Source organism: Monopterus albus, unplaced genomic scaffold (genome assembly GCF_001952655.1).
Source record: "Monopterus albus unplaced genomic scaffold, M_albus_1.0 scaffold186.1, whole genome shotgun sequence".
NCBI lineage: Eukaryota > Metazoa > Chordata > Actinopteri > Synbranchiformes > Synbranchidae > Monopterus > Monopterus albus.
This window is the reverse complement of record NW_018128066.1, coordinates 3091981-3116580: the sequence shown is the minus strand read 5'-3', so window position 1 is coordinate 3116580 and position 24600 is coordinate 3091981. Positions and strand designations below refer to the sequence as shown.

Below are 24600 nucleotides of genomic sequence, written 5' to 3'. Positions count from 1 at the left end.
TGGTGTAGAAGAGAATTATCTATGTAGAGATACTGCTTGCAAACCAATGATGGCAAGATGATGTCAGGGGGTAGGACTGGATAAGTCTGACTTCTTCCTACTCCATTCAAGCATGTACTAGGTATAAGCACATTGATATTGGATTAGCATTTGTTGGATATGTGTAAAATTATGTGTGTTGATATATCAACTGTCTTTACATGCATGAAAGAATAAATAAATTGAATCAAATCAAATCAAGGTAGAAACAGGTAAACAAATATCAAGAAGGCCAGGAGGCTGCTGTGCAAATGTCCTCCAGGGCCATCCCTTTGAAGAGGGCAATGGAGGATGCAATAGCTCTGATGGAGTGGGCTCTGTTGATATATCAACTGTCTTTACATGCGTGAAAGAATAAATAAATCAAATCAAATCAAAAGATTACCTGTGCTTTTCCTGACATGGCATGCTAAAATATCTGCTGTGGAAAATGTCTATAGGGTTGCTTTGTTACTTCCACCATGAAGGTTATGTTTTTGGTTCTGTGTGTGTGTTTCTTGGTTGGTTAGCAGGATTGTGAACAAATGGCTGGAGTTATCATCAGCATACTTGGTACAGACACTGGTGGGGACAAACCCTAGAAGTGATTAGATTTTGGCTGAAAAGGGTCAAAGGTCAAAGTCACAAAAATAATAATAATAATCTCACACACACACACACACACACACACACACACAATCCCCATATTTAACATGGACAAATTAAAAAAAAAAAAAAATCTCATATCTCAGTCAAAACTGTTCAAAATAATTTTTTGTTTGAAATTTGACGCACATTTGTAGGGTGACAATGCTTATCACCAGACCAAATTTCATCTGGATTTAATCCGAGTTATGGATTTGACGGCCATTTAAAGTTAATATTTAAAACCACATTTAACACATATTTTCTGCCATAACTTGGCCTATAATAAAGATGGAATGCTGAAATATTTAGGTACGATGCACAGTATAAGGATTTTAGGACACATTTTGTGTTGCTCTGGATCTCATTTTTTACATGGGACTCATTTGTATGAGCAAATGTTGTGCCTTGGTAGAGGTACATGCGCTCTCTGAGTGCTCTTTTCCAGTCATACTTATTTTCTTAAAACCCCAGTTGGGGTTGGGGTTTGGCTAAGGGTAAAAATGATTTTGGTTGTTGAAATCTTAATTTCTTGTTTTCATTTCCTTCTGGATTAAATAGGGTAATAAGAAATCTATTATTTTTTAGATTATTAAACTAAACTACATTGTAAACAGGAAAAAACAGCTGTTTACTGTATATTGCCATTATTTATACCAATAATTCTTATGTAACCAGATTAGTACAATTTATATCTGAAATTTTGGTTTTAATGATAGTCAGCCAGGCCTTTCAGATCCAGCAGCTTCTTCAGAGTCATATCATGCAAGTAACTTTAAAGTGGCTGCACTTTTGCCAGCTGCACTGAGAGTAATGCTGGCTGTAGATGAGGATCACATTTAAATTACATTCTGACAAATGGAATACATCACAGAAGTTAAACTTTTTTTCCCAGACATCTGTATGAGACTACAGTAGTCACAATTTCATGGATTAATCTCTGATTTGAAGTATTTATAGTAAGGTGATAAGAAATCTGGAAAGGATTATGATGTGAATACATTCCTCTGATTGCTGCCTGAGTGTGACACAGCATTTTGTTTCTCCCAGGTTTCCATTGCTGTTGGTTTGGCGGGCTTCGCTTGCGTCCTCCTCCTCATCCTCTTTGTTCTAATCAACAAATATGGTCGGCGCTCCAAATTTGGTATGAAAGGTAAATCTACACAAGTAGTCAGATAAGGCAGACAGACAGCTTTGTTTTTTTTTTGCCTTTCTGCCAGTTGCATCACAATGTGAAATTCATTCCCTCAGACAATCTTCTCCTTAAAACCTTTATTCACTAGAAAATGTACATATGCAGCTATTGTATATGCCCTACTTTTTGTAGCATGTTTACTGAACAAATACTGCACTTTAGTCATATTCTCAAGAGGATGCCTTTGGAAAAATAAAGCTGCACCCTCCTATATACTGCTCATGGTTGAGACTATACACTTGGAATAACCCTTGGACAGTCAAACACATGTAGACAACTTCATCGATACTAAAAGACATGCACATGCACATCCCTCATTATAGTCACTGTATGCTAAGTGATCGCAGAAGGGATTCTGAATTATTTAGTGCACACAGTGCTGTCGATTGCAATGAGGAATTCAGTAGGATTAATATGTCTTTTGAGTGTGCCAAGCTTTCATTTTGGGTCAGCTCCAGGTTTAGCTTATCTCTCTGGCATTGGTATTGTGGAAGAGGCAATTGCCATCACAGTGTTGATTGAGGAGCAGAGAGAACAGGAGATGACAGGAGAGGACAGTAGCAGTTCAAGTCTTCTTGTTCAGGCACAAGTGATTGTGTCAGATGGTGGGCTTGTTTCTGTCAATTTCTAGCATTTGACCCCACCCCCTTCTTTAATCAAAATATGCTCTAATAACATCCACTGTGACCTCTGATCATTCATGTTCTTCATTTCATATCATAAGCATGTGGTAATATAGCTTTAGCCACTGCCACCTCTTAATTAGCTACTTTGCAGGATTAGTTTACTTGCTTCCATAAAGGACTCTCCAATGTAATTATTTCAGGGGTGGCAATTATTGAATTGGCTTAAAGCTGGCTCTAATCAAGGATAAGTCTTATAGTTAAAGAGGCCTTACAGATGTTTTTATAATGTCATGGCAAGTCTTATTTAAGCTGTGCTAACAAGTTGGTCTGACACAAAGAAAACAAAAGTCACAAAAGGCATGTCTGATAATCTATAAACCTAATTGGTATCACAGCTGTTTGCTAATGATGCATCCACTATATAGTAACTTCTTTCATTTTATGTAAGGCACCATTATCAGGCAAGTGAGAACAACAGAGTAGAGAGTAGTTTAATAGTTACAAAGATCCACCTAAAACAAAATTTCTTTTTATTCACAGTCCAGTATGCATCATCGGAGAATCAGTATGATTCTGTGTATAAATCTCAGTCTACCAACAATCTGTGCTACAGTCATGACTTGTTTTTACAGCACTCACCATTACCGTAGGAATCAACTCTTTGCAACAGGGTGCTTCAAATGCCGTTTCAGTACTCTTCAAGCAGGCACAGTGTAGAAGGTACTGCATGTTCTTGGACACTGTAGTGCATTATTTAAAAATTGCACTGTGGGGCTATTTCACCAAGTGCTGTGCAGGTCTCCAGCAACACTCACTGCTTCATCCAATATGTTAAGATATACCTGCTTTGCTCAAGGGCACCTTAGCCTTTTCTGTTGAGAGACTGAAAAGCATTTTTCATACATTTTTCACTGTTTAAATTGTTTCCCAGAGTAATTTGAGCTTGGCTGCCTTGTTCAAGGTAACAAATAGTTTTATAAATTACTTTAATAGCATAGGGAAAAGAAGCATATTGAAGGTTGAGCAAATCACCAGGTTGAGCCATTACTGCTGCCAATAATTTTAGTCATTTTTTCCAGCTTTTACATAAAGGTTAGTATTATGTGAAGGATGTGCTGCAGCCTGAAGTGTGCAGTAGGAAAATTCAATGTTGCTTCTGCCCTGTTCTATCTTATTGTTGCCATAATGCTTGGCTTTATGTCTTCTTGTAATGAACACTATTAGTGCCACTGTGGCTCCTCTGCTCATTTTCTACCAGGCAGTAGCCAGACTGCTGGCTGTTGAAACAGCTCAACTGTTGTCTCCGCTGTCACTCTGAGTGATTGACTTAGAGAGGTGTGGACTTCTTCAGGACCTCATGCTATTCTGTACAAGGCCTGATTTGTCCAGTGTGTGTGTCTGTGTGAGAGAGAGAGAAAGCATGTGTGTTTTCTCCTCCCATTCTTGTTTTGGAGAATCAGCTGGAAGGCCTGAAGAAGTCATTACCTTTGTATGGAGCCATAATGGATTTTCACTCCACTAAATCACTGTGGCTCTTTTGGCTGTTGAAGTTTGATCACCGATCGTTTCTGGGCATCCAATAAAAATACAGTTTTTTATTTATTTTTTATTTTCTTTTATGTGGTCAGAGTGTGTGTTTGTGTTCATGAGGGTGTGTGTGAGCTGCATAAAGCTGATTTGCTACCATTTCTAAGCCCACTGCCAGGTCTGTCCATAGACCTCCTTGCATTTATGGCTCTGACTGATCTGCTGCTTCTCAGTATATGTGAAGTGTGGTTATATTGATGAATGCTTTGTCTGTGCATGCATGTGCATGTTTGTGCGTACACATGCGTGTGTGTATGAAAATGGACTCATACTGTAGATAATCTGTTGCTGTGATTAATATGTTGTCAACTTACCTCCTGGTTAAAATATCTGGCAGCTTAAGCAGTGAGTCATATTGAGATTCACACCAGTGAGTTTGGAAGTGTTTTTAACACAGGTTTTTGTCAGCGGGTATCAATAATGCTTCTTTAGAACACTCAGCATGTCAGTAATAAGTATTGTGCTCCCCATTCATCTTTTCCCCAGAGCAGACAATATACAACAGTGAGAGCAGAGAGCAGGTGGAGGAACACCTGGAAAGGTGGAGGTCTGCTCTGGAAAGAAGAGGAATGAAAGTCAGTCGTGGTAAGACAAAATACATGTGAACGAGAGGGAGGGAAGTGCAACAGTGAGGTTACAGGGGGCTGAGGTCAAGAAGGTGCAGGAGTTTAAGTATTTGGGGTCAACAGTCCAGTGTGATGGGGAGTGTAGGAAAGAGGTGAAGAGGCGAGTGCAGGCAGGTTGGAGTGGGTGGAGAAAGGTGTCAGGAGTGTTGTGTGACAGAAGAGTGGCAGCAAGAAGGAAAGGTGTACAAGACAGTAGTGAGACCAGCTATGCTGTATGGGTTAGAGAATGTGCAGAGGAGGGATAGTGGTTATATTGGTAGAAGGATGTTGGAGATGGAGCTGCCAGGCAAGAGGTCAAGAGGAAGGCCAAAGAGGAGATATATGGATGTGCTAAAAGAGGACATGACGTTAATTGGGGTGAGAGCAGAGGATGCCGAGGATAGAGTTAGGTGGAAACAGATGATTCGCTGTGGCGACCCCTAACGGGAACAGCCAAAGGAAGAAGAAGACAATATACAACAAAATTCATCACCTTCTTCTCAATAAAACTTCCTCAAAATGGAGATCCAGGTCCGATGTTTCCATACATTTTGCACATACTGAGTACATCTATTTTTTAGTAGACCTGACTTTTAAGTCAGTAACTGATCACAGGAAAAAAAAAAACAATCTAAACTATGACAAAATTGATTTTAGCATTTCTTCCATTAAATAAAGATGTTAAAATAATACAATACCAAAGAAAGAGAAACTTTCTGGTCTGGTTCTCATTTTACAACCTGCCACATAAATGTTTTTAATCACTAAAATACAGAAACTTACCCAGAACAGATTTTACAAATGGAACCATTCTAAATGTATTCTGAGTATCCTAGTAGGGCTTTGGAGTCAATGCCACATTGTAGTGCATTCTGGGTATTTCTGAGGCTCATCCACAATAGTTGTTGGCAGCTGCTGTGCATTTACAAAAGGAGCAGATGATACAGGTGCTATTTTTGGACACGTTTCACGACAGAATTCTGACTGACAATATACAATGAACAAACAAAGCAAGGGTAAGATGTCAGGAGTAGAGATGGCTGAAATAGCAGTGTATGCCATTAAGTTTTGGAAGGCAAGATTATGTTAGTTATTAATAAAACAATAACCCAAGTTTGTGTGGGTGGAAAGTATCTGAAACAAATCTGGCCCTCAAGGCATTAACTATGTTAACTATGTTAATGCCTTGAGATTGGAGATGCTAAGTGAGGCAAATGACTGTCCCATAGAGTAAATGCTGAGACACCAAGAAATCATGGTCTGGTGAAGCAAAATCAGAGGGATCAGCTTGTGAGTCAAGGTGAACAGATACCAATCACATCTAATTCCATTGAGCCATCTAGCCATTAGTTCACACTGCTGCACAGAGTGCACAGGTTGGGCTCTTTCTCAGCGATCAGCAAAGCATGTTGTGAGAGTCGGGCCTTTTAAGACACACTTTCATTTTTAAAACATTGGCCCATCCACTCATTAGAATTTTTGACTTAATCACCACAGACAGTGTTCAGGTTTTTAGACACACAGACATGTAGGTAAATGGCAGAGATGCCCACCAACACACTGACACACACAAACCATACCCTCTGGTGGCTTGCTAGTCTCTGAGATCCAGGCATGCATGTCAAGGTGGCTTACTCTTTTCTCTGCTACATTACCTGAACCAGGCCTGGGGATGATCAGCTCATGCACACACACAGACACACACAGTGCAATATTAACTGCATCACTGCCTCTCTTGGCCTCCGGTGGCCAGGGTGAGCTCTGCTTCCAAGAATTGAGGTAAGCCTGTCTAGAGACATATGGGCAGACAAACACTATGTGTCTGAACAAATATTAAGGAAATTTCAGCAGAAGCATCTTTCAATTAAATGAGATTTATACATACCTGTATAACACAAATCTAATGAACAGCCATTGTATGCATTGATGGAAAACAATGTAATGTAAATTTAAGGTACTTATATTTTGTGCTATGTTTCCTTTTTACTCCTGCACTATATTGATGTCACATTTGTAGTTTTTTTTTTGCTGCTTGGCAGAAATAATTTTTGTGATAATATATTGGGATGAGAAATCCTGGATATAGCAGTAGTGACAAAGAGCACAAAACTGAGAGTGTAAATCAATACTAAAACACAGAGCAGAAACCTGACTAATACATTAACAGTCTTACTAATTGTGTGCAAACTGACACTGAAACCGAGGAAACAAAGCATTCGGCCTTTTCACTGTGGACAGCTGTTTTGTGCACCGTTTTCTGCTGAACTATGTCAAGTGTGACTGATTTACGTTTGATGGTGCTACATAATTTCTACTTATTTATTACTTTGTTGTTAAAAACATCACTCAATGCTTTCAAAAGCCTTTGTCTCAAGCAAACACAGGACAATTTCACAGAGGCCATATTCTGAATATTTTCTATCTGCACTGAGATGTTCTTATTTATGAAAAACTTCAAATCACATAAAATACTCTGTATCATCACCAGAGACACAATAATACAAATCACAAACCTCTTGTCTTTCCTGCACAAATGTGTTTACCCTTTGCTCAATTGCCACAGCATCAGCCTTCTTAATTGGCTGTAATTCATTCCTCTGAAATCGTGTGACAGATGGAGATTGCCAAGAAAACAGTAACACTGGGAAGTACCTCTTCCTCTTTTTGTGCTTCTTGTATTATCTCTTCCCAGAAAAGGTGTGTTTTTTTCCCAGACTATTTCTGCTGTTGATGCCACAAACTGCTGGCGCTTTTAGTGAACCCTAAAAGGATTAAGAAGCTGTCTGCTCCGTCTCTCAGTCACAGCATGAACCTATGTGTCTTTCCTGAGTTCTTTTTGCACCTTGTATGGAAACAAAAAAGGGCTGTTTACTTATTTATGTCACTTAAAAGTTGCATGAGAGCCTTCCCTAGGATTTTGGCTGTGGTGCTGCGTGTCCCTGGATGGATATAGAGTGCAGGATGTCCTGGGGTGGATTCTATGGATGGTCCTGGTACAAATAGACCTTTTTTTTTTTTATTTTATTTTGGACTTTGAACTGTCAGCACTAGGCTGCTAATGTCTTTGGGCAGAGCTCTATGCTGCTCTGTTGTGCCATGCATGGTAAAGTAGCTCCCATTAAAAGGCCAGGCTTGCAGAGTAGTCTTATAGAATGCACCTTGACTAGGTGTTTAGAAGATTCTTCCCTTTGAAGTCTTTGCTATCAGTAGTTCAGGAGGTTGTCCTTGGTCTTGAGTTTCTTCTTCTTTCAGCTGTACCCGTTAGGGGTCGCCACAGCGAATCATCTGTTTCCATCTAACTCTATCCTCGGCATCCTCTGCTCTCACCCCAATTAACTTCATGTCCTCTTTTAGCACAGTTTACAATAGCTTAATATTGCTATAGGCTATGTTAGAATACAGACGTAGGAATATAAGAGGAAACCACGTTTTTTTACCATAGGTTTTTGGAACTGCTGTAGCAATGTGGCTCCAGACCCAGTTCTTTAATTGAAAGCCCGAGAACAAATAACAGAAGAGGACTGATTTTGTCTATAAATAAATAAATAAATAGCATCTCTTGTGAGTAAGATGTATTTTATTAAAATTTTTTATGTTTTTGTCATGTTATTACATAAATGTTGATTCTGAACTGCTCCAGATGATGTACGTGGCAGTTGCAGTTGTAGTGTAGAGGTTTGGAGTTGTCTTAACTGGGTTTTTTGCTTTAGTAAGAGTGGTATTCACCCTCAATATGCGAAATGCCTCTTTCTCTGTAATGCCAGGCTGTGTTATATTGCATTTTTGTATAGTATTGATGGTTTCTACAATTGTAATGTGATAGTGGTGGTATTAAGAAGTGAATTAAATTGGGTAAGTCCTCACTGAAGGCCCGGGTACCAAATGCACAGCCCGCTGCTGGTATGTTTGTTCTGTTGGACTGGGCAGAATGCTTAATCTCTTATGAATTTTTATACCTTTCTAAGAGCTTTATTTAGCTCAGGATAGCACCGATTTTTTTTTTATATTTATCCTGCACAGTGCACCTAACAGTCGTTTGTCAGCCAGTTACAGCTGGCAATATTTCTTTTGAGGTACTGGGTTTTGCTTAAATTCCCATTGGCAGTACACATTTTCTTTGTGACAGGCAAAAGAATTATTATCATCTCTGTAAATAATCATAAACACATTTATGTCTGCCTTGAACTTTGATTCAACCTCCCAACCATACAGTATATTCCCCATCCTGGAGGACTTTGCTAATGATTATTGCACTCATATTTTCTACAGTTTACATTGGGCCCTGAAATAAGCTCAGACTGTGTCCTGTTGATGGTGTCCTGTCTCCTCAAGGTTGGTGAATGTTTCACCAGACAACCACAGCCCAGCACAGTAATGTCAGCTTGGGCAGCACTTCTCATATCGCATAATAACAGACTGATTGTTCCTGTGGCCACACAGTGTCAGGAGGAGGTGTGTCTAAGTGCTACCCTTGTTTTAACCATTAATCAAGTTATGTTAAAGACTTGTCGTGGCTAAAACAAAAGACATAGGAAAGCATGGCTGAAACTGAAAAAGTGGAGAACCTTTACTTTCTCAACTGCTGCAGGCTATAACAACAACTCAGCTATCAGCCAACTGACTGAAAAGAAGGTCAAAGTTCAAAGTGTTTGTCATGTGCACATTTAGGAAACGTGCTTCCCTGTACAATAAAATTCTTACTTTACACATGAATACCACAAAATACAAATGAAATATAAAGTAGATAAGTAACACTAAATCTAAGGCACTTTAAGCAGCAAATGCAGAGATATAATAAAAATATATAAAAATAGGTCCTGTATTTATACACCTGTTTTCTGTTCACTTGCTGCTGGTTCATACCCTTAGTATGTGTGCATGTCCCGCGATTACCTGGCTTCAACTACATGTTCCGATCCTGCTTCATTCGTTTCTGTTTTGTTTCCGCAATTCATCAGCCCCACTTACTCTCCGCTCGGTCAGTCTTATTCGTCGCCGTTTATTGTTTTACTGTCTTTTCATATGTAAGTCTTTAGCTCTGCGCTTTGTTTCATTTACTTGCTAGCGCTGCTCAATCCATTAGCCCTGCTATGACTACCAGCGCTGCTCCAACCACTAGCGCTACCCTGACTACTAACGCTTCAGATCCCAGCTTACCTGATATCCTGCTGTTGTCCTCCTGGTTCTTCGTCCACCTGGTCCTCTCTGGTCTCCTGCTTGTCCCTCCTCCTGGTCCTCTCTGGTCTCCTGCTCATCCCTCCTCGTGGTTCCTCCCTGGTGGTCTCCTCACCTCATCCTTGTGGTTTCTCCCTTGTCCTCTCCTCGTGGTTCCTCCCTGGTCGTCTCCTCCTTGGTCGTCTCCTCCCTGGTCTTGCCTGTCCTTGGTTGATCCCTGCCTGTCTTCCGGCCATCCAGCATTATTTGTGTTTTGTTTAATAAACTGCTTTCTTCAGTTCCTCTCCTCTAGTCTGTGTCTGCAACTGGGGTCCACACCACATTCACACGCAACATGTGGGTTCTCTCCGGGTGCTCCGGCTTCCTCCCACTGTCCAAAGACATGCAGCTTAAGTTGATTAGAGTCTCTAAATTGCCCGTAGGATTGAGTGTGTGGGTGGGTGGTTGTTCGTCTGCGTGTTGGCCCTGTGATGGAAAGGCGACCTGTCCAGGGTGTACCCTGCCTTTCACCCAATGCTGGCTGGGATTGGCTCCAGCGACCCCGTTTGGATCTGTTATGATTTAGTCCCCCTCACCAGGAGGGTGAGGGAGAACTGAGGTAGGACTCAAAAGTGCAGACCCAGGTGCTAGTAAAAAAAAGGTGGTTTAATGGAAAAAAAACACAAACAAGGTAACAGAGTCAACGTATAGTACAATAATGAGGGTAGGGCAGGGATGGCTGAGGAGACTAGGACGAGCAGATGAGTAGGAGGATTGCAGGAAATAAGAAAGTAGAGGACCAGGACAAGGCAGGCGAGTAGACAGGAGAACGGCAACAGGTGAGATGACAGGAGGGACACAGGAACAAGAAGACAGGACTGGTGTAGCGCTCACTGAAGCGCTAGCCGTCCGGTACCCACGGCTGGGAAAATCACCATCAGGTACTCATGGCTAGGAAAGTTCACCAAAGGTAATCACAGCATCGCCATCAGATGCACATAGCTAGGAAAGTTCGCCAGAGGTAATCACGGCATCGCCATCAGATATACATAGCTAGGAAAGTTCTCCACAGGTAATCACGGCATTGCTGTCAGATACACATAGCTAGGAAAGTACACCAACATGTGTGGCCCTATCTTACACAAAACAAGAAAAATTAAAACCTCACCGTTCACTCAAACTGTCACATAATTCCTCAACATGTCTGTGTCTCACATAGTGTAATGCTCCGGCGATGCCGGAGTGTCTGCCAGAGGTTTAAATAAGGAGGAAGGTATTACAGTAATGCGCCCCAGCTGTGCGCGACAACCTACAAGTCACTAATTACAGAAAGTGCCGCAGCTGGGGCGCTGATCCTGCAAAAAGAGCGAGCAGGAGAGAGAAAGGCAGAAGAGAGGCAGGTCGTGCCGAGCGGACCTGACAGGGACTAAGTGGTATAGAAAATGAGATGAGACAATTGCAGAATTCAACTATTATTCAACAATAAAAGTAGTCTACTACTGCCTATACACATACATAACACAGCCTGGATTCTATATATCATCAACCATTAATGGAATAAGAAAGGAAACACTTTCACCTACTGATGCTTCAGACAACACCTGAAATCAAACATTCTGGGAAGAAATAAATGACTCTTGTTGAAAATTTTTGCTTCATTTTCAGTTCTAAAATATTCTTAGACATAAAATCCCCTTATGCAGGATATATGAACTACCCACAGCAGATCTAGCTACAGTAACTCCCTGACTAAATCTTGTCCAGCAGGACAGTAAGCCTAAATTTATCATGGCCAGTTCACCTTTCTTCTGTTAAATATGGAGCAGAAGGAAGCAGAAGTCTGTCCAGTTATCTTGTGAGCTATTTGAAATGTTTGGTGGCTAGAATAGCAGTTGAAATGTTTGGTAGTGCTAGTGTCTGTTTGGTAACAGCCTGAATTAGCCTGAGTAAATGAAGTGGAAGTGTGGGTGGAGGCAAGGGGGGGTTCTGGGACAAACAAAATGTCATGGGCCCAACTCAATAAAACAGCAGTTAGTGAGAGGGTGCCCACCTGATGACCCTGTAGACCTCTCTTCACTCCTACACCCAGACAGAACTTGTACTGGTGTTGGTGATAATAGTTCTATTTTGTATAGGCTTTGCCCTCTAAGAGCTGTTGCTATTGGGTTTATCCCTCGTGCATGTGGAGTCCTGGAGAGATTCTTCCGCACCCTGTGCCCCACACTGATCTGTCCCCAAACCGCTGTGGTGGCATTAATGAATGTGACCTGTGGGGCTCTGAAGATTTATGACAGTATAGCCTGACACCCTCCTCTTTGGGGCCAAATAATGGGTAAATATCATTTAACTCATGCACTGAGCTTCTATATGAATGTTCTCTCATTGCTTGGCATATTTAATTGTGTATTATTGACTGTCTTTGCATCTGTTACACTTCACATCTCACCATATTCCCATTGGTCCATGTTCCCATCAGCCTCCCCCCCAGTTTGCGCTAACACACCTCTGGGACCGGCGGACTGCAGCCTCTGTGTTATAGATAAATAACGAATCTTCATCTTTAATAAAGGTGGTTAAAATTTTAGCTCTAGAGAGTAATAGTTGTGTAATCATAACTAGGAGATTAATTATTCATAGAAACACACACACACTCAAGCACACATACACAAAGTGAATCACTTTTTCTAATCTTTTTCTGTATCTCACTGTCTCTGCTCTCTTCTATTTATGGCTTTCTCCCCAATCCTTTCTCTCCATATTATCTCTCTATCATCTCATCTCCTCCTCTGTCTTTCTCTCTCTCTTTTTCCACTGTAATGGAGTTAGTGAGCACAGAGGATAAAACAATTAAAGAAAAGTCATTTAAATGAATTAAAGAGCAGGGAGCTGCAGTAACTGGCACTTCTGAGGAAAGACACATTATCCCGCATGGCTGGTTTAGTAGCATTTTACAGTGGCCTTGTCCTACCTCATTAACCTGTGAAAATGCATTGTTAGTACACAATAAAGCAAAATAGCTGGGGCATAAGTATGTGTGAAGAAAATTGTTACTTCTCTGTGTTATAATATTTTTCTGGCCTTTTCTGATAGACTTGGCTGAGTAGCATGCATCTGTTACTCGTAACCCTTCAAAGACAAAGAGAATTGTAAGTCACCTTCTAGTCATCTGCATGCTTTTTTAAATATTATCCACTGAGCAGCAATACACACGATTGGCAGTTTGGCTTATGAAAGACTTCAGAGGCTGCTAAGGAAATGCCAACGCCATCTGTGCTGCTCTAAGAGGGTGTGAAATGAAGACTGAGAGTATGTCACACTGCCATGAGAGGTCATTACTGGCTCCTCAAAGGCAGCACATTATGTCAATTTTACAGGTCACAGTCTTATGGGTTATTGCAATTTTTTATCTTCTTCGTCTCTGCAGCACCTTAACACTTGGTACTGAGTCCAGAAGTGTGCTGAGTTCAAATGTTCTTTAAGAGCTGTGATGCTCAGGAATTGCAGCTAAACGGGTGTCAGTGGCAATGATTTGATGCAGCCAGATGGCTTTAGGATGTGGCTTCTTGTGTTTGGAATCATTGCAACAGTCACTCTCCCTACTTGCAGATTGTCACTTTATGTGTTTATATTGGGTGTAATGACTGAATTAACACTGCAGGTTGTACATCTTGCCACCTCAACAGTGCCATTTTCATTTGACTGGACTGTTTGTAATACTTAGCTGATATAAAGTTGAGGAATTCTGCTATATGTCACTCTGCTAAACTGTTATTAAGCAAGACACTGAAATCATACCATGCCAAATTCTGTCCTGTTGTTGAGCCTGACCTGTGGCCTTTCTCTTGAGTTTGTCAGCACAGCACCAATTTCTACAGTATAACTCTTGTTACACAAATTTGCATTCGTGCATCCATTTTCATGAAAATTAAACCCATTGTGGTTTTTACTTAATCATGGCGCCCTCCGAGGCAGACATGTTAGTGCGTTCCACTCCTGAATGCCGACTTTTTCTTCATTTTCTTCTTTTTTGTGTGTTTTTTACTCTTTCTGCAGTGCACAAATGTCATGCACTGCTAACATACAACAGACAGACATAGCTGGATATCACCAACTCACACAGCCACTGGGAATTTACTGGTTTCATACCACCGGAGCTACAACTCATTGTTCGCTCCCACAACAACAACCACCATCACCCCCAGGAAGCCCCCAAAGCACCAGGCACAAGTGAGCAGGCTGACCCCAGGACAGTGATCTGGAGACGGAGACGCAAACGGGGCAAGAGAGGAGGGCTCCAGCTAGGCTAAAAGCTCGCGCTACCTGACCGCCACTACCCAGCCTCTTCCTAGCTAATGTACAGTCTCTGGAAAACAAATTGGACGAGCTAAGAGCTAGGATTACAACACAATGGGAAATCAGAGAATGCTGTGTTCTAAGTTCCATCGAGACATGACTTTCGGACAAAATTCCAGACTCCATGATTCAGCTACAGACCCACTCTGTACATCAGGGAGACCGCACTACTGCTTCGGGGAAGGTAAAGGAAGGCGGTGTGTCTTTTTATCAATAACTCGTGGTGTGGAGATGTATGGACTGTTTATAAGCACTGTTCGCCAGAAGTGGAGTTTTTATTGCTGAAATGCTGACCCTGTTATGCCAGCAAGAGAGCATAGTGCTGTGTTTCTGGCTGCTGTGTATATTAGCCCAGGGGCTAATCCCTCAACGGTTCTCAGCAAACTCCACAAAGTCATCAGCGCGCTAGAGAAGTGCACCATGACGCTATATTTATTACTGCAGATGACTTTAACCAGTGCAATTTACGGACTGTACTTCCCAAATATTACCAACATGTGAACATTCCCACCCGGGGCAGGAACACTCTGGATCATTCCATTTTCCTGCGCTTATCCGGAGCTGGGTCACAGGGGCAGCAGTCTAAGCAAAGATGCCCAGACTTCCCTCTCTCCAGAGACTTCCTCCAGCTCCTCTGGGGGAATCCCGAGGTGGTCCTGAGCCAGCCAACTGGCAGATGGCTGCCTCCATTTTGTACTGGGAAAAATTCTTTATGTGTAACATACTTGGCTAATAAAGATGATTATCTTTATGTGTTTAAAGCTGCAGCCACCTTGAAGGACTTTTATGTCAGCATACAGGATTATGCTGAGAATGTGACCAGGTACATAAGTACCTGTATTGATAACATTGTGCCCACCATACAAGTGAGGAGGTTTCTCAACCAGAATCCCTGGATAAACAGTCAGGTTCGCCACATGCTGTGTGCTCACTTCATGCATTCAGATCAGGCAATGAGACGGAGTACAAAGCTGCGAAGTACAGACTGAGGAAAGCCATCACAGTGGCCAAGAGGCAGTACACCACCACCAGCATCATCACAGACAGACACAGACAGCCTGCCGGATGACCTCAACACCTTCTACACCCGCTTTGAGACCTCCAGCTACAGCACAGAGGGGAAGCATGCACACACTTGGACCACCCAATCCCCCACCTCCCCTCCACTAATTGTCTCACCAGGCAAAGTCCTGAGGAAGATCCACCCCCACAAAGCAGCAGGACTGGACAACATCCCTGGGAGGGCTCTCAGGGCATGTGCCAGCGAGCTGGCTGATGTTCTCACCACCATCTTCAACGTCTCCCTCAGCCAGAGCATCGTTCCCACCTGCTTTAAGACCACAACCATCGTCCCCGTTCCCAAGAAGAGCCCGGTCACCTGCCTGAACGACTACAGGCCAGTGGCACTCACCCCAATCATTATGAAGTGTTTTGAGAGAGTGGTGGCCCGGATTTAGAGCAGTATACCAGACCCCCTGGATGCCCTGCAGTATGCCTACCAGTCCAATAAGGCCACCTCACACGCCATCGCGGCTGCCCTCCACTATTCCATTTCTCACCTGGAAAATGGAGACTCTTACATCAGGATACTCTTCATTGACTACAGCTCTGCCTTCAATACAGTTGTCCCCCACAAACTGTCCACACTAGGTCTGCACCCCACCCTCTGTGACTGGCTCCTGGACTTTCTGACTGGCAGGCCCCAGACTGTCAGGATTGGCAAACATTATCATGAAAATCGGCACCCCACAGGGATGTATCCTCAGTCCCATCCTCTACAACCTGTTCACCCACGACTGTGTCACCTCCCACAAAGGCAAAATCATCCTAAAGTTCACAGACAACACTGTAGTGATAGGTTGCCTCATTGGCGTGGACGAAGCAGCCTACAGGAGGGAGGTGGCCGGTCTGGTGTCATGGTGCAAGGACAATAATCTCAGCCTCAACATGGACAAGATGAAGGAGATGATAGTGGACATAAGGAAGGAGCCACTGTTCATCCAGGTGCTTGAAGTGGAGAGGGTGAGCAGCTTCAAATACCTGGGTGTCCACATCAGTGAGGACCTCACTTGGACACTTAACACCACACAGCTGGTCAAGCAGGCCCAATGGCGGCTGTACTTCCTGAGGAGGCTGAGGAGGTTTGGCATGTCGCCTAGGATCCTCAGCAACTTCTACAGCTGCATTGTCGAGAGCATCTTGACCAGCTGTGTCACTGTCTGGTATAGGAGCACAACTGCAAGCACCTGCAAAGAGTGGTAAAGACTACCGAGAAAATCACCAGGACTCCACTGCCCTCTCTACAGAGCATTTACCACCACAGGGAAAGCTGCCTCAAGGACCCCATCCACCCCCAGCATGGACTGTTCATACCCTAGCCCTCCGGTCGGAGACTCAGAAGTGCGAAATGCAGGACTTCTAGACTGAAAAACTCTTTCTTTCCAACTGCCATCAGACTCCTCAACAGCTGACTCAGGATCTACCTCATGTAATTCCATTTGTACTGTTTACATTATCTTTTTGCACATGCACAATTGCACACACACTGCTGAGTATTTGCACTCCACGGCTCCTACGTAGCATATATTATCTCTGCATTATATTGTTGTATTTTTATTTCCTTCCTTCACTTGCTGCTTTAAAGTGCCTTAGATCTGCCTATTTAGGTTTGTGTTATTGCTCAGCTACTTTATATTTCACTTGTACTATGTGGCATTCATGTGGAATTGCATTGTACAGGGAAACACATTTCCTAACTGTGCATATGACAAATAAACACTTTGCCCTTTGACCTTGATTTTTGTAAAACTGAAACCTGAACCATTTTCAGGGGACTTTCTGTCTTTCTGTTCCATTTACAGTGCTTTTGAAAACCTTCTGGAAGTCCAGTAGGCGCTGTAATATTATATTTTAGCTCAAATATTGCGTTGCAGCAGCTTTATTTGGTTTGTTTGTTTAGAGTGGCTTTTTCTGTATTTGAGGTTTATAGCTGCTAACTGGCAGGGAGATAAACTCAGTGTAGCCCAGGGAAGCATGGTGATGATGAGCTGAACAAACAGGCTAACAGTTCTGGTAATCACAGCATGTTATTTACACATGCGCTGGAGACATGGGGTAGAAGGGGTGAATGATGAACGAAAACGCATGGACAGGGGAGAAGAGGAGGAGATAAAATGAAGAGAATTGGAGGCAGTGTTAAGTGCGTTCTGACTGGCACAGCTGTTTTAGCTAATAAATGAACTACTGCTGACTCTCCTGTGTGACTCTCTTCCTTTTATCCAGACACAGCTGACGATTTCTAAAATAAATCTCTCAAGTTGTGACAGATGTAAGTTTAGTACAGGTCTGATCAGCCAGGAACATATACATTTTTTTTTTAAAGTAAAGCTGAAGTTTACATAAGCAAACACTAGCCACAATACAACACTAGATTATACAGGAGGCAATAAACTGTGAAAATCATGTCATATCATATGCATGGTGTGTAAAATGACTGAATGTGTTGTGGTGCATTTACTGTATTGTGTGTGTGTGAGAGTCTGGAGGAGCACTTGATTTAATACCACTGCCAGGATTGAGATATGATTTGAGAGTGTCTTCATGGCGACCACAGCAACAGGCATTTTCTGGGTCATGTGAGAGATGGCATCTTTAAGATTTATATATCCCTTCCTTATATATACTGTATACCCCTCCTCCTTATATAGTCCTCCCAACCCCTTCACATATACACACACATAGTGAATGTAGATAGCCACAGTACTGTAGTGTATGTGTCCACACAAATAGAAAAATGGAGAAAGTGTGTTTGTGTATATATCTTTGTTTTTAAGTGTCCAGTACTGTTGCTGTGTCAACAGTAAAGCACATTTGAAGCCTATTCCACTGAAGGAGGGGCAGCAATATGTTTTGGACCAATGCTGCAGCTCAGATAAGATCCAGGCTACCGCAGCCCACAATCTGATCCTGCTGCTGTGCTAGAGGGCAAAATCCAATTTCCTCCTCCTGTGAAAAAAGAAATGCAAAACAAGAAAAGCAAAACATTTTTTAAACCAGTGATTAATGCTTTGCAGGAGATAACTATTTATCATTTATATATTCCAGCAGGACAAAGTGTAGTGGCTAATATATTGTTTGTACTTTCACTGGTCTGAGTAGCTTTTTGGCAATAATTGCATGATAAAGCCTGGCATGTCTCTAACCTGGGCCTTTGAGCCTCACTGGTCTTCCTCCACCAGGCCATGTTTGCCTTCTCACAACATGGCATTTGGAGCACAAATTGTCTGGCCTTTCAGAAAGCTGGACTGTCTAGCTCATAGTGACAGACAAAACAGTCTCTCAGATAACTGCTGCCTCCTCAATTATTAGACTTCTTTGAACTGAATGTTCCCTGCACTGTGCATGTCTGTCATCTGCTGAAGATAAGCAACGCGTCCCACAGTGTGGTGACAGTACAGCTCTGCTATTGATTTGTTACTAGCGTTTGTCACAGTGTCACTCTGGGCGTGGGGAGTGTGGGTCAGCACGAGACTATTAAGACAAAACATCTGTACTAACAAAGAGAACTGACCGTCTCCTGACCTGCAAGTTGGTGGTTCGATTCCCGGTCTCCCCCTGCATGCCTAGGTGTCCCTTAGCAAGACACTAATGAATGTATCATCTCCTGTAAAGTGCTTTGGCTAGTGCAACACACTGTGGAAAAAATGTGCTATATAAATACAGTCCATTTACTTTGCATATGCTTGCCTTGCACTACAGCAAAGCACTGTCACACCTCTTCCACATGCAGAAAATACCAAATCTGGGCTCATGAAACCAAAGTACAGATTTCCATTGGTCTGGAGTTCATTCCTTGAGTTTGTTGGCCCATGCAATTTTCTTCTTATTGGTCTCCTTCATTAGTAGTTTCTTTGCAGCAATGTCACAACAAAGGCCTGTTTCACACAACCTCTTCTGAACAGTTGTTGTTGAGATGTGTCTGCAACTCAGCAAAGTATTGATGGGGGCTCTAACGTGAGGGGGCTGGTTTCCAAACCTATCCACTGCAGCAGAGATAAGGCTTGGTCTTCCTTTTCTGGAACACCAGATTCATTGTAGTGTGTGATGGGTTCTGTGACTGCACTTGAAGAGAGTGAACAGAGTTACTCTACAATATAGTCAATAGCAGAAAAAAAAACACTGAAAGACACTGAAAGACTTTTGACTTGTACTGTACTGTACATACAGTACCAGTCAAGAGAATTTCTAAGACCCTTTACAATTTTAGATAAACTTCATGGTGTCATGATTCTGTCTGCCTGTTTCTGGTCTTATGCTTTTATTTTGATGCTACTTCCTGTCCCCAGCTCACCCTGACTCCTGGGAACTTTATCGCATCACCCAAATTGGTTTCACCTGCTTCTCATTACTCACACCTGGTTAGAACAGCATATAGGCAGCTTCCCAACACCAAGAAGTTGCCAGATTGTTCCTACTCCTGTTCAGACTTTCCAGTGTTTTTTTTCCTGTACCTGTTCTTCCAGCTCTAACCACGGATTACCTTGTGACCACAGAGTACTGCCTAACCCCTCTGATTCTGTTTGTGTTTCTGTGTTTTGACTATCAGACTCCTCTTTCTGACCTCTCGTTTGTGGGTCCCTCGGCTGTGTAGGTTTGCTGGCTCTGACCCTGGACTGTATTACTGATCTGAGAATGTTAAGTGCTGAATCAGTATCCAGCCTTGTGTTATAATTTGTGTCTGACCAGTGCACTTATTACTGGTCAGACACTGGTCTTACAGTGTTTTACTTATCCTCGTCTGGCTATATAATTGAGTTCACCCTCGACTTTATCAGCAGTTTCACACGCCGATCCTTACACATGGTGTACTTAAGCATTGCGCACAGATGTATAGCACAAAACTCCATCAACCACCTTCTCAGCAAATAGCATACAAATGAATGTGATGCAGAAAGAGTTGAGGAAAAACAAACTTGAATTTACTGCAAATGACCTCTCTAGAGGATGCAGCCAAAGTGCATCAGTAGTTCACTGAGCATGCCGCAGGGAGAGGCAGTGCTACACTAGCACCATCTATATGTAATCCTCTGTGGATTAGCATGTAGTGCTACTGTAGCTCTCAGCTAGGCAATTCCTCTTGTTGCCCCAGTCTTAATCCTTCCTCTGCCTGTTGTGTTTCTGCTCCACTAAGGACCAATTGCACCAATTTCACTCATCAAGCTTGATAATTAGTGACAATTGTAAAAGTAATTTACAAACTCAAGCAATGCCATTGAGCAAATGCTGCAATTAACTAGAGATGCTAATGTGTGCAGAAATGTGGAAAAGCAACATCCGACCTTTATTACAGCAAGGGGAAGAGGGCCAAGAAGCCGTCTTCCATGTGTCAGGGAGAATTGTCCAGGGAGGAGAGGGAAGGCAATGCATATTGGTGGATTGCCTTGTCACCATGCTGCAGCTTAATCCTTCAATACATGTGTGTTCAAGAACATGTGTTATGCCTGGGGCAATGACATTTTAATTGTGTGGATGCTGATTCAGCATCCACAGTATGTTAACCTGGTCTTTATTGTGTGGATGCTGATTCAGCATCCACAGTATGTTTTCCTGGTCTTTATTATTACACAGACAGATTGGTCTGCCTTCAAAATAAGAGTTCAAAATAGGACCCCAAAATATGCCAGCTTTTCAAAATAAAACCCTCAGATTGCAAATTGTTTAAAAGCCCCAAAGCATGCCAGAATTTCAAAATAAACTCACATGAAGGCCCTGAAATGTGCCTGACTTTCAAAATAAAAGCCCAGCATAATAACTGAACATAAACATAACATAACAGAACATAAAGTTCTGGAAACATGCCAGATTTTTAGCTTAGCTTTTTTTGCCCCATTCAAATGAATGGGAAAATTCTACTTCAGCATACTTTTAGCTATTTCAGCTATCAAAATGTTCAGCTCTCCAAGGACATTCATGCTGCTATTCTGAATTTTTCAAAACTTCATACTTTTTAAAATATTTAGCTTTATTTTGAAAATTTCCCCCTATTCAAATGAATGGGAAAATTCTAATTCAGCATACTTTCAGCTAGAAAAGCCATTCAGGTATCAAAATGTTCAGCATTTTCAGTGCAATCCTTCAGCACTCAGCATCCACACGCATTTTCTTCAGAAAATGCATTTTTCTAGTTTACATTTAAGACTCTTAGCTTATTTACAGTCATTGACATTCCAGCCTTGAAATATGTTTCAGCTCCTTCAGCAGCTATACAAACAGCTCAAGCTAGGCTTTATGGAAAAGAACATCAGTATTGCAGATAATTGAGATGATGGATAGTGCAGCAAGTTAATGGTTTCAAATGTGTGTATACTGGTTGAAAATCTGAGCTGAAATGTTATATCAAGAAACCACAGCACCGCTTGCCTTAAGAGTACCTGGATCTTAGCCCAGAGTGGCCATTTATGGAATATAAAAATAAATCATGAACTGATTCATATTCTTAAGTAGACTAGCAACGTGCTTTGCTGTTTTTTAGACTCCCTAGTGATGTGACTTTTGAGATGACAGTGTTTCCTTGGTCAGTTGATCCCCAGAAAATCAAGGTACTCAAACCTTATTGGGCATGTCTGTACCATATCTTGTTTTCTATTTAGTTCTTAACATTTCCTGGCTGACATATGTTGATACTGTAGTAGTTACAACAAACAAACAATATACTGTACTCTCTCCTCTATGACCTGATATAACAGGCTGTTTAATGTTTTGTTTGTGCTCTAATAGGCAAAGCAAGTTTATTTATATTGCACATTTATATATGCAAAGGAAATTCAAAGTGCTTAACACAATGCACACAAATAAAGCATTAAAATGCACATATAAAGAAAACATGAGAATGCAAATTAAATAAAATCATTAAGTGCATATAAAAAGCAACACTTATATGACTGCACAAGGTACAGTAGCAACATGCAAATGTAGAGACCTAGTACTTTTAGTATAGCTGTGGCAGACTGTGGATTCTCACTGTTCTCATTATACTTTGTACCCCTTTACTTCAGGCTTCCCAAAACTAACCTCTGAGTACTTAAACATCAAAGACAGGGCTGCTTTCTTCTGGAAGTTTGATATTTTAATATGTGTACAGTCAGCTAAAAAGCATAATAAGGTAAAATGATCACTGAGTAATGGAAGAAAGATAAAAGCAGATCAAGTGAAAAATCTAGCGGAATTAAGATACATTCATTAAAAGCAGTGGAAAAAAAATAGTTTTTAGTTTTAATTAGAAATCCATACTTTACTACCTGAGAGTTGATCAGTATAACTAATATGTTAGGCATGGACAAGAATAAGAGGTTATTGTTACTGAATCAATACTGCTAAGGGACAGTAGTATTGATTCTTTGTCTTATGCCTATCCAAATATTTCCTGTTTCTACCCTAATTTTCTCTTCTTGGCCTAGGATATAGGTGCTTTAGCAAAAGGAATGTCTTGAAGAGGCTTATTTGAGGTCAAGGCCTCCCTTTCTCTTTATGAGTAGTGTAATTTTTGTTTGGCTCTTCCAAGTTTTTTCTCAGACCTGAAAAACAATCTGTGATGTTACTAATCCAGCGTAAGCAGGAGGAAGCCTCCTGGAAAATGCTACAGTTTGCTCTTTATAGAAACCTCTCCTCTTATGTCCTCAGCGCTCCTCCCCTCCCCACCTCCTCTTCTTCCTACCTCTTCCCTGAGATTAAAGATGGGAGGTGTACTCTCATTCTGTCAGCCGCATTCACTCTGCCTCGTAGTCCTCAGTCTATGTCAGTGTAAACAGAAAAGGGTGTTAGAATTTACCCAAATTCTTTTATTGAAAACGCGAGAAGTGAAGACAGGAGAGGACTGTTTAAAATTGTTAGGAATTAACCCAATTCTTTTGTTGGAAGCACGAGAAGTTTCTGTTTTCTTACCTTTGGCTGACAATAAGGCCTTTTACCATATTTTTGCCAGATTTTGCATATTTCTGCAAAAGGCAGTTTCCATCCAAAACATTCAGATTTACCTATGGCTCCAAATTGAAATAGTTGGAAGAAAGCAACAACAAACAGACCAAACAGAAAACAGTAATGACTACTTTTTGCCAAAAAAAGCACAGGCGATCAGACTTTTCCAAAATCTATCAAAAGCACTCAAAAGCTCAGAAGTCTCCACACAGCCAAAGCTGACTGCATCAATTCTTCTACACAGACCTCTATCCCCTGCTACTCCCTGTTCTCTCTTCTTTTGTATTTGCATTACTAAGCTGTTGGCAGTGTTTGTCATTTTGTTTCATAAATGATAGCAATTACTATTCCAGTGCCTGGGATCAAAGAAATGCCAAAAGGAACTTTTAAGACAGGAGAAAACAGACTGCTTCCCCTTGTAAGATTTGATTCTTATAGGCTCTAGTTACTTTGTAAGCATTAGTTACTTTTCATCCCCTTATTTCCCTTTAGTTACTTTTCATAACTATAGTTTCCTTTAGTTACTTTTCAGTTCATTTTCTTTGTTATTTTTCATACCTTTATTTTCCTTCCTTATACTGTATATATTACAGCTGTATTGATGATTGCTTATATTTGATTTGATTTATTCTTTTTTTCAAGCATGTAGAAACAGTTGATATGTCAACACACATAATTTTACACATATCCAACAAATGCTAATCCAATATCAATGTGCTTATACCTAGTACATGCTTGAATGGAGTAGGAAGAAGTCAGACTTATCCAGTCCTACCCCATGACATCATCTTGCCATCATTGGTTTGCAAGCAGTATCTCTACATAAATAATTCTCTTCCACACCACACAAGTAATATACTAAAAAATTATAACAGAGTGTTAACATTCTTACATAATTACATTCTTAAATAATTATCTTCTACACCACACAAGTAATATACTAAAGAATTATTACAAAGTGTTAACATTCATACACCACCACACCCACAATGTTCCATCTAATTAATCATTAAGCCTGTTCTTGCATATATCTTGGTTTACACATACCTTTACATTTATGTGTAAACTCGTCAATTCTATTATTATTTTTTGTGTCCGCACTTAAATTATTCCATAGTTTTACCCCACTTATGGAAATACAAAATCTTTTTTTGGTTGTACGTATAGCATGAATTTTTAAATTTAACTGACCCCTTAAATTGTATCCCCCTTCCCTTTCATTAAATAGTTTTTGAATTCCACCAGGTAATAAATTGTTCCTGGCTTTATACAAAAACACAGCAGTCTTATATCCCACTAAATAAAAATTTTAACAATTTAGACTGTATGAAAGCTACATTGGTGTGATCCCTGTACCCCATCTTATGCACAATTCTTATCGCTCTTTTTTGTAATATATACAATGGTTGAAGTGAGCTTATGTATGTATTTCCCCAGTTTTCAA

The 24600-nt window shown here is 41.2% G+C and overlaps 1 protein-coding gene across 1 annotated transcript in view; it reads left to right on the top strand.

The window, feature by feature from the left end:
* The window catches only part of LOC109969925 (NT-3 growth factor receptor-like), a 205316-nt gene that overhangs the window by 63011 nt on the left and 117705 nt on the right, over window positions 1–24600 (top strand). The window contains exon 8 of the mRNA XM_020617153.1: window positions 1714–1816. Within this exon, the coding sequence (XP_020472809.1) occupies window positions 1714–1816 (103 nt within the window). The remainder of the gene's footprint in view (window positions 1–1713; window positions 1817–24600) is intronic.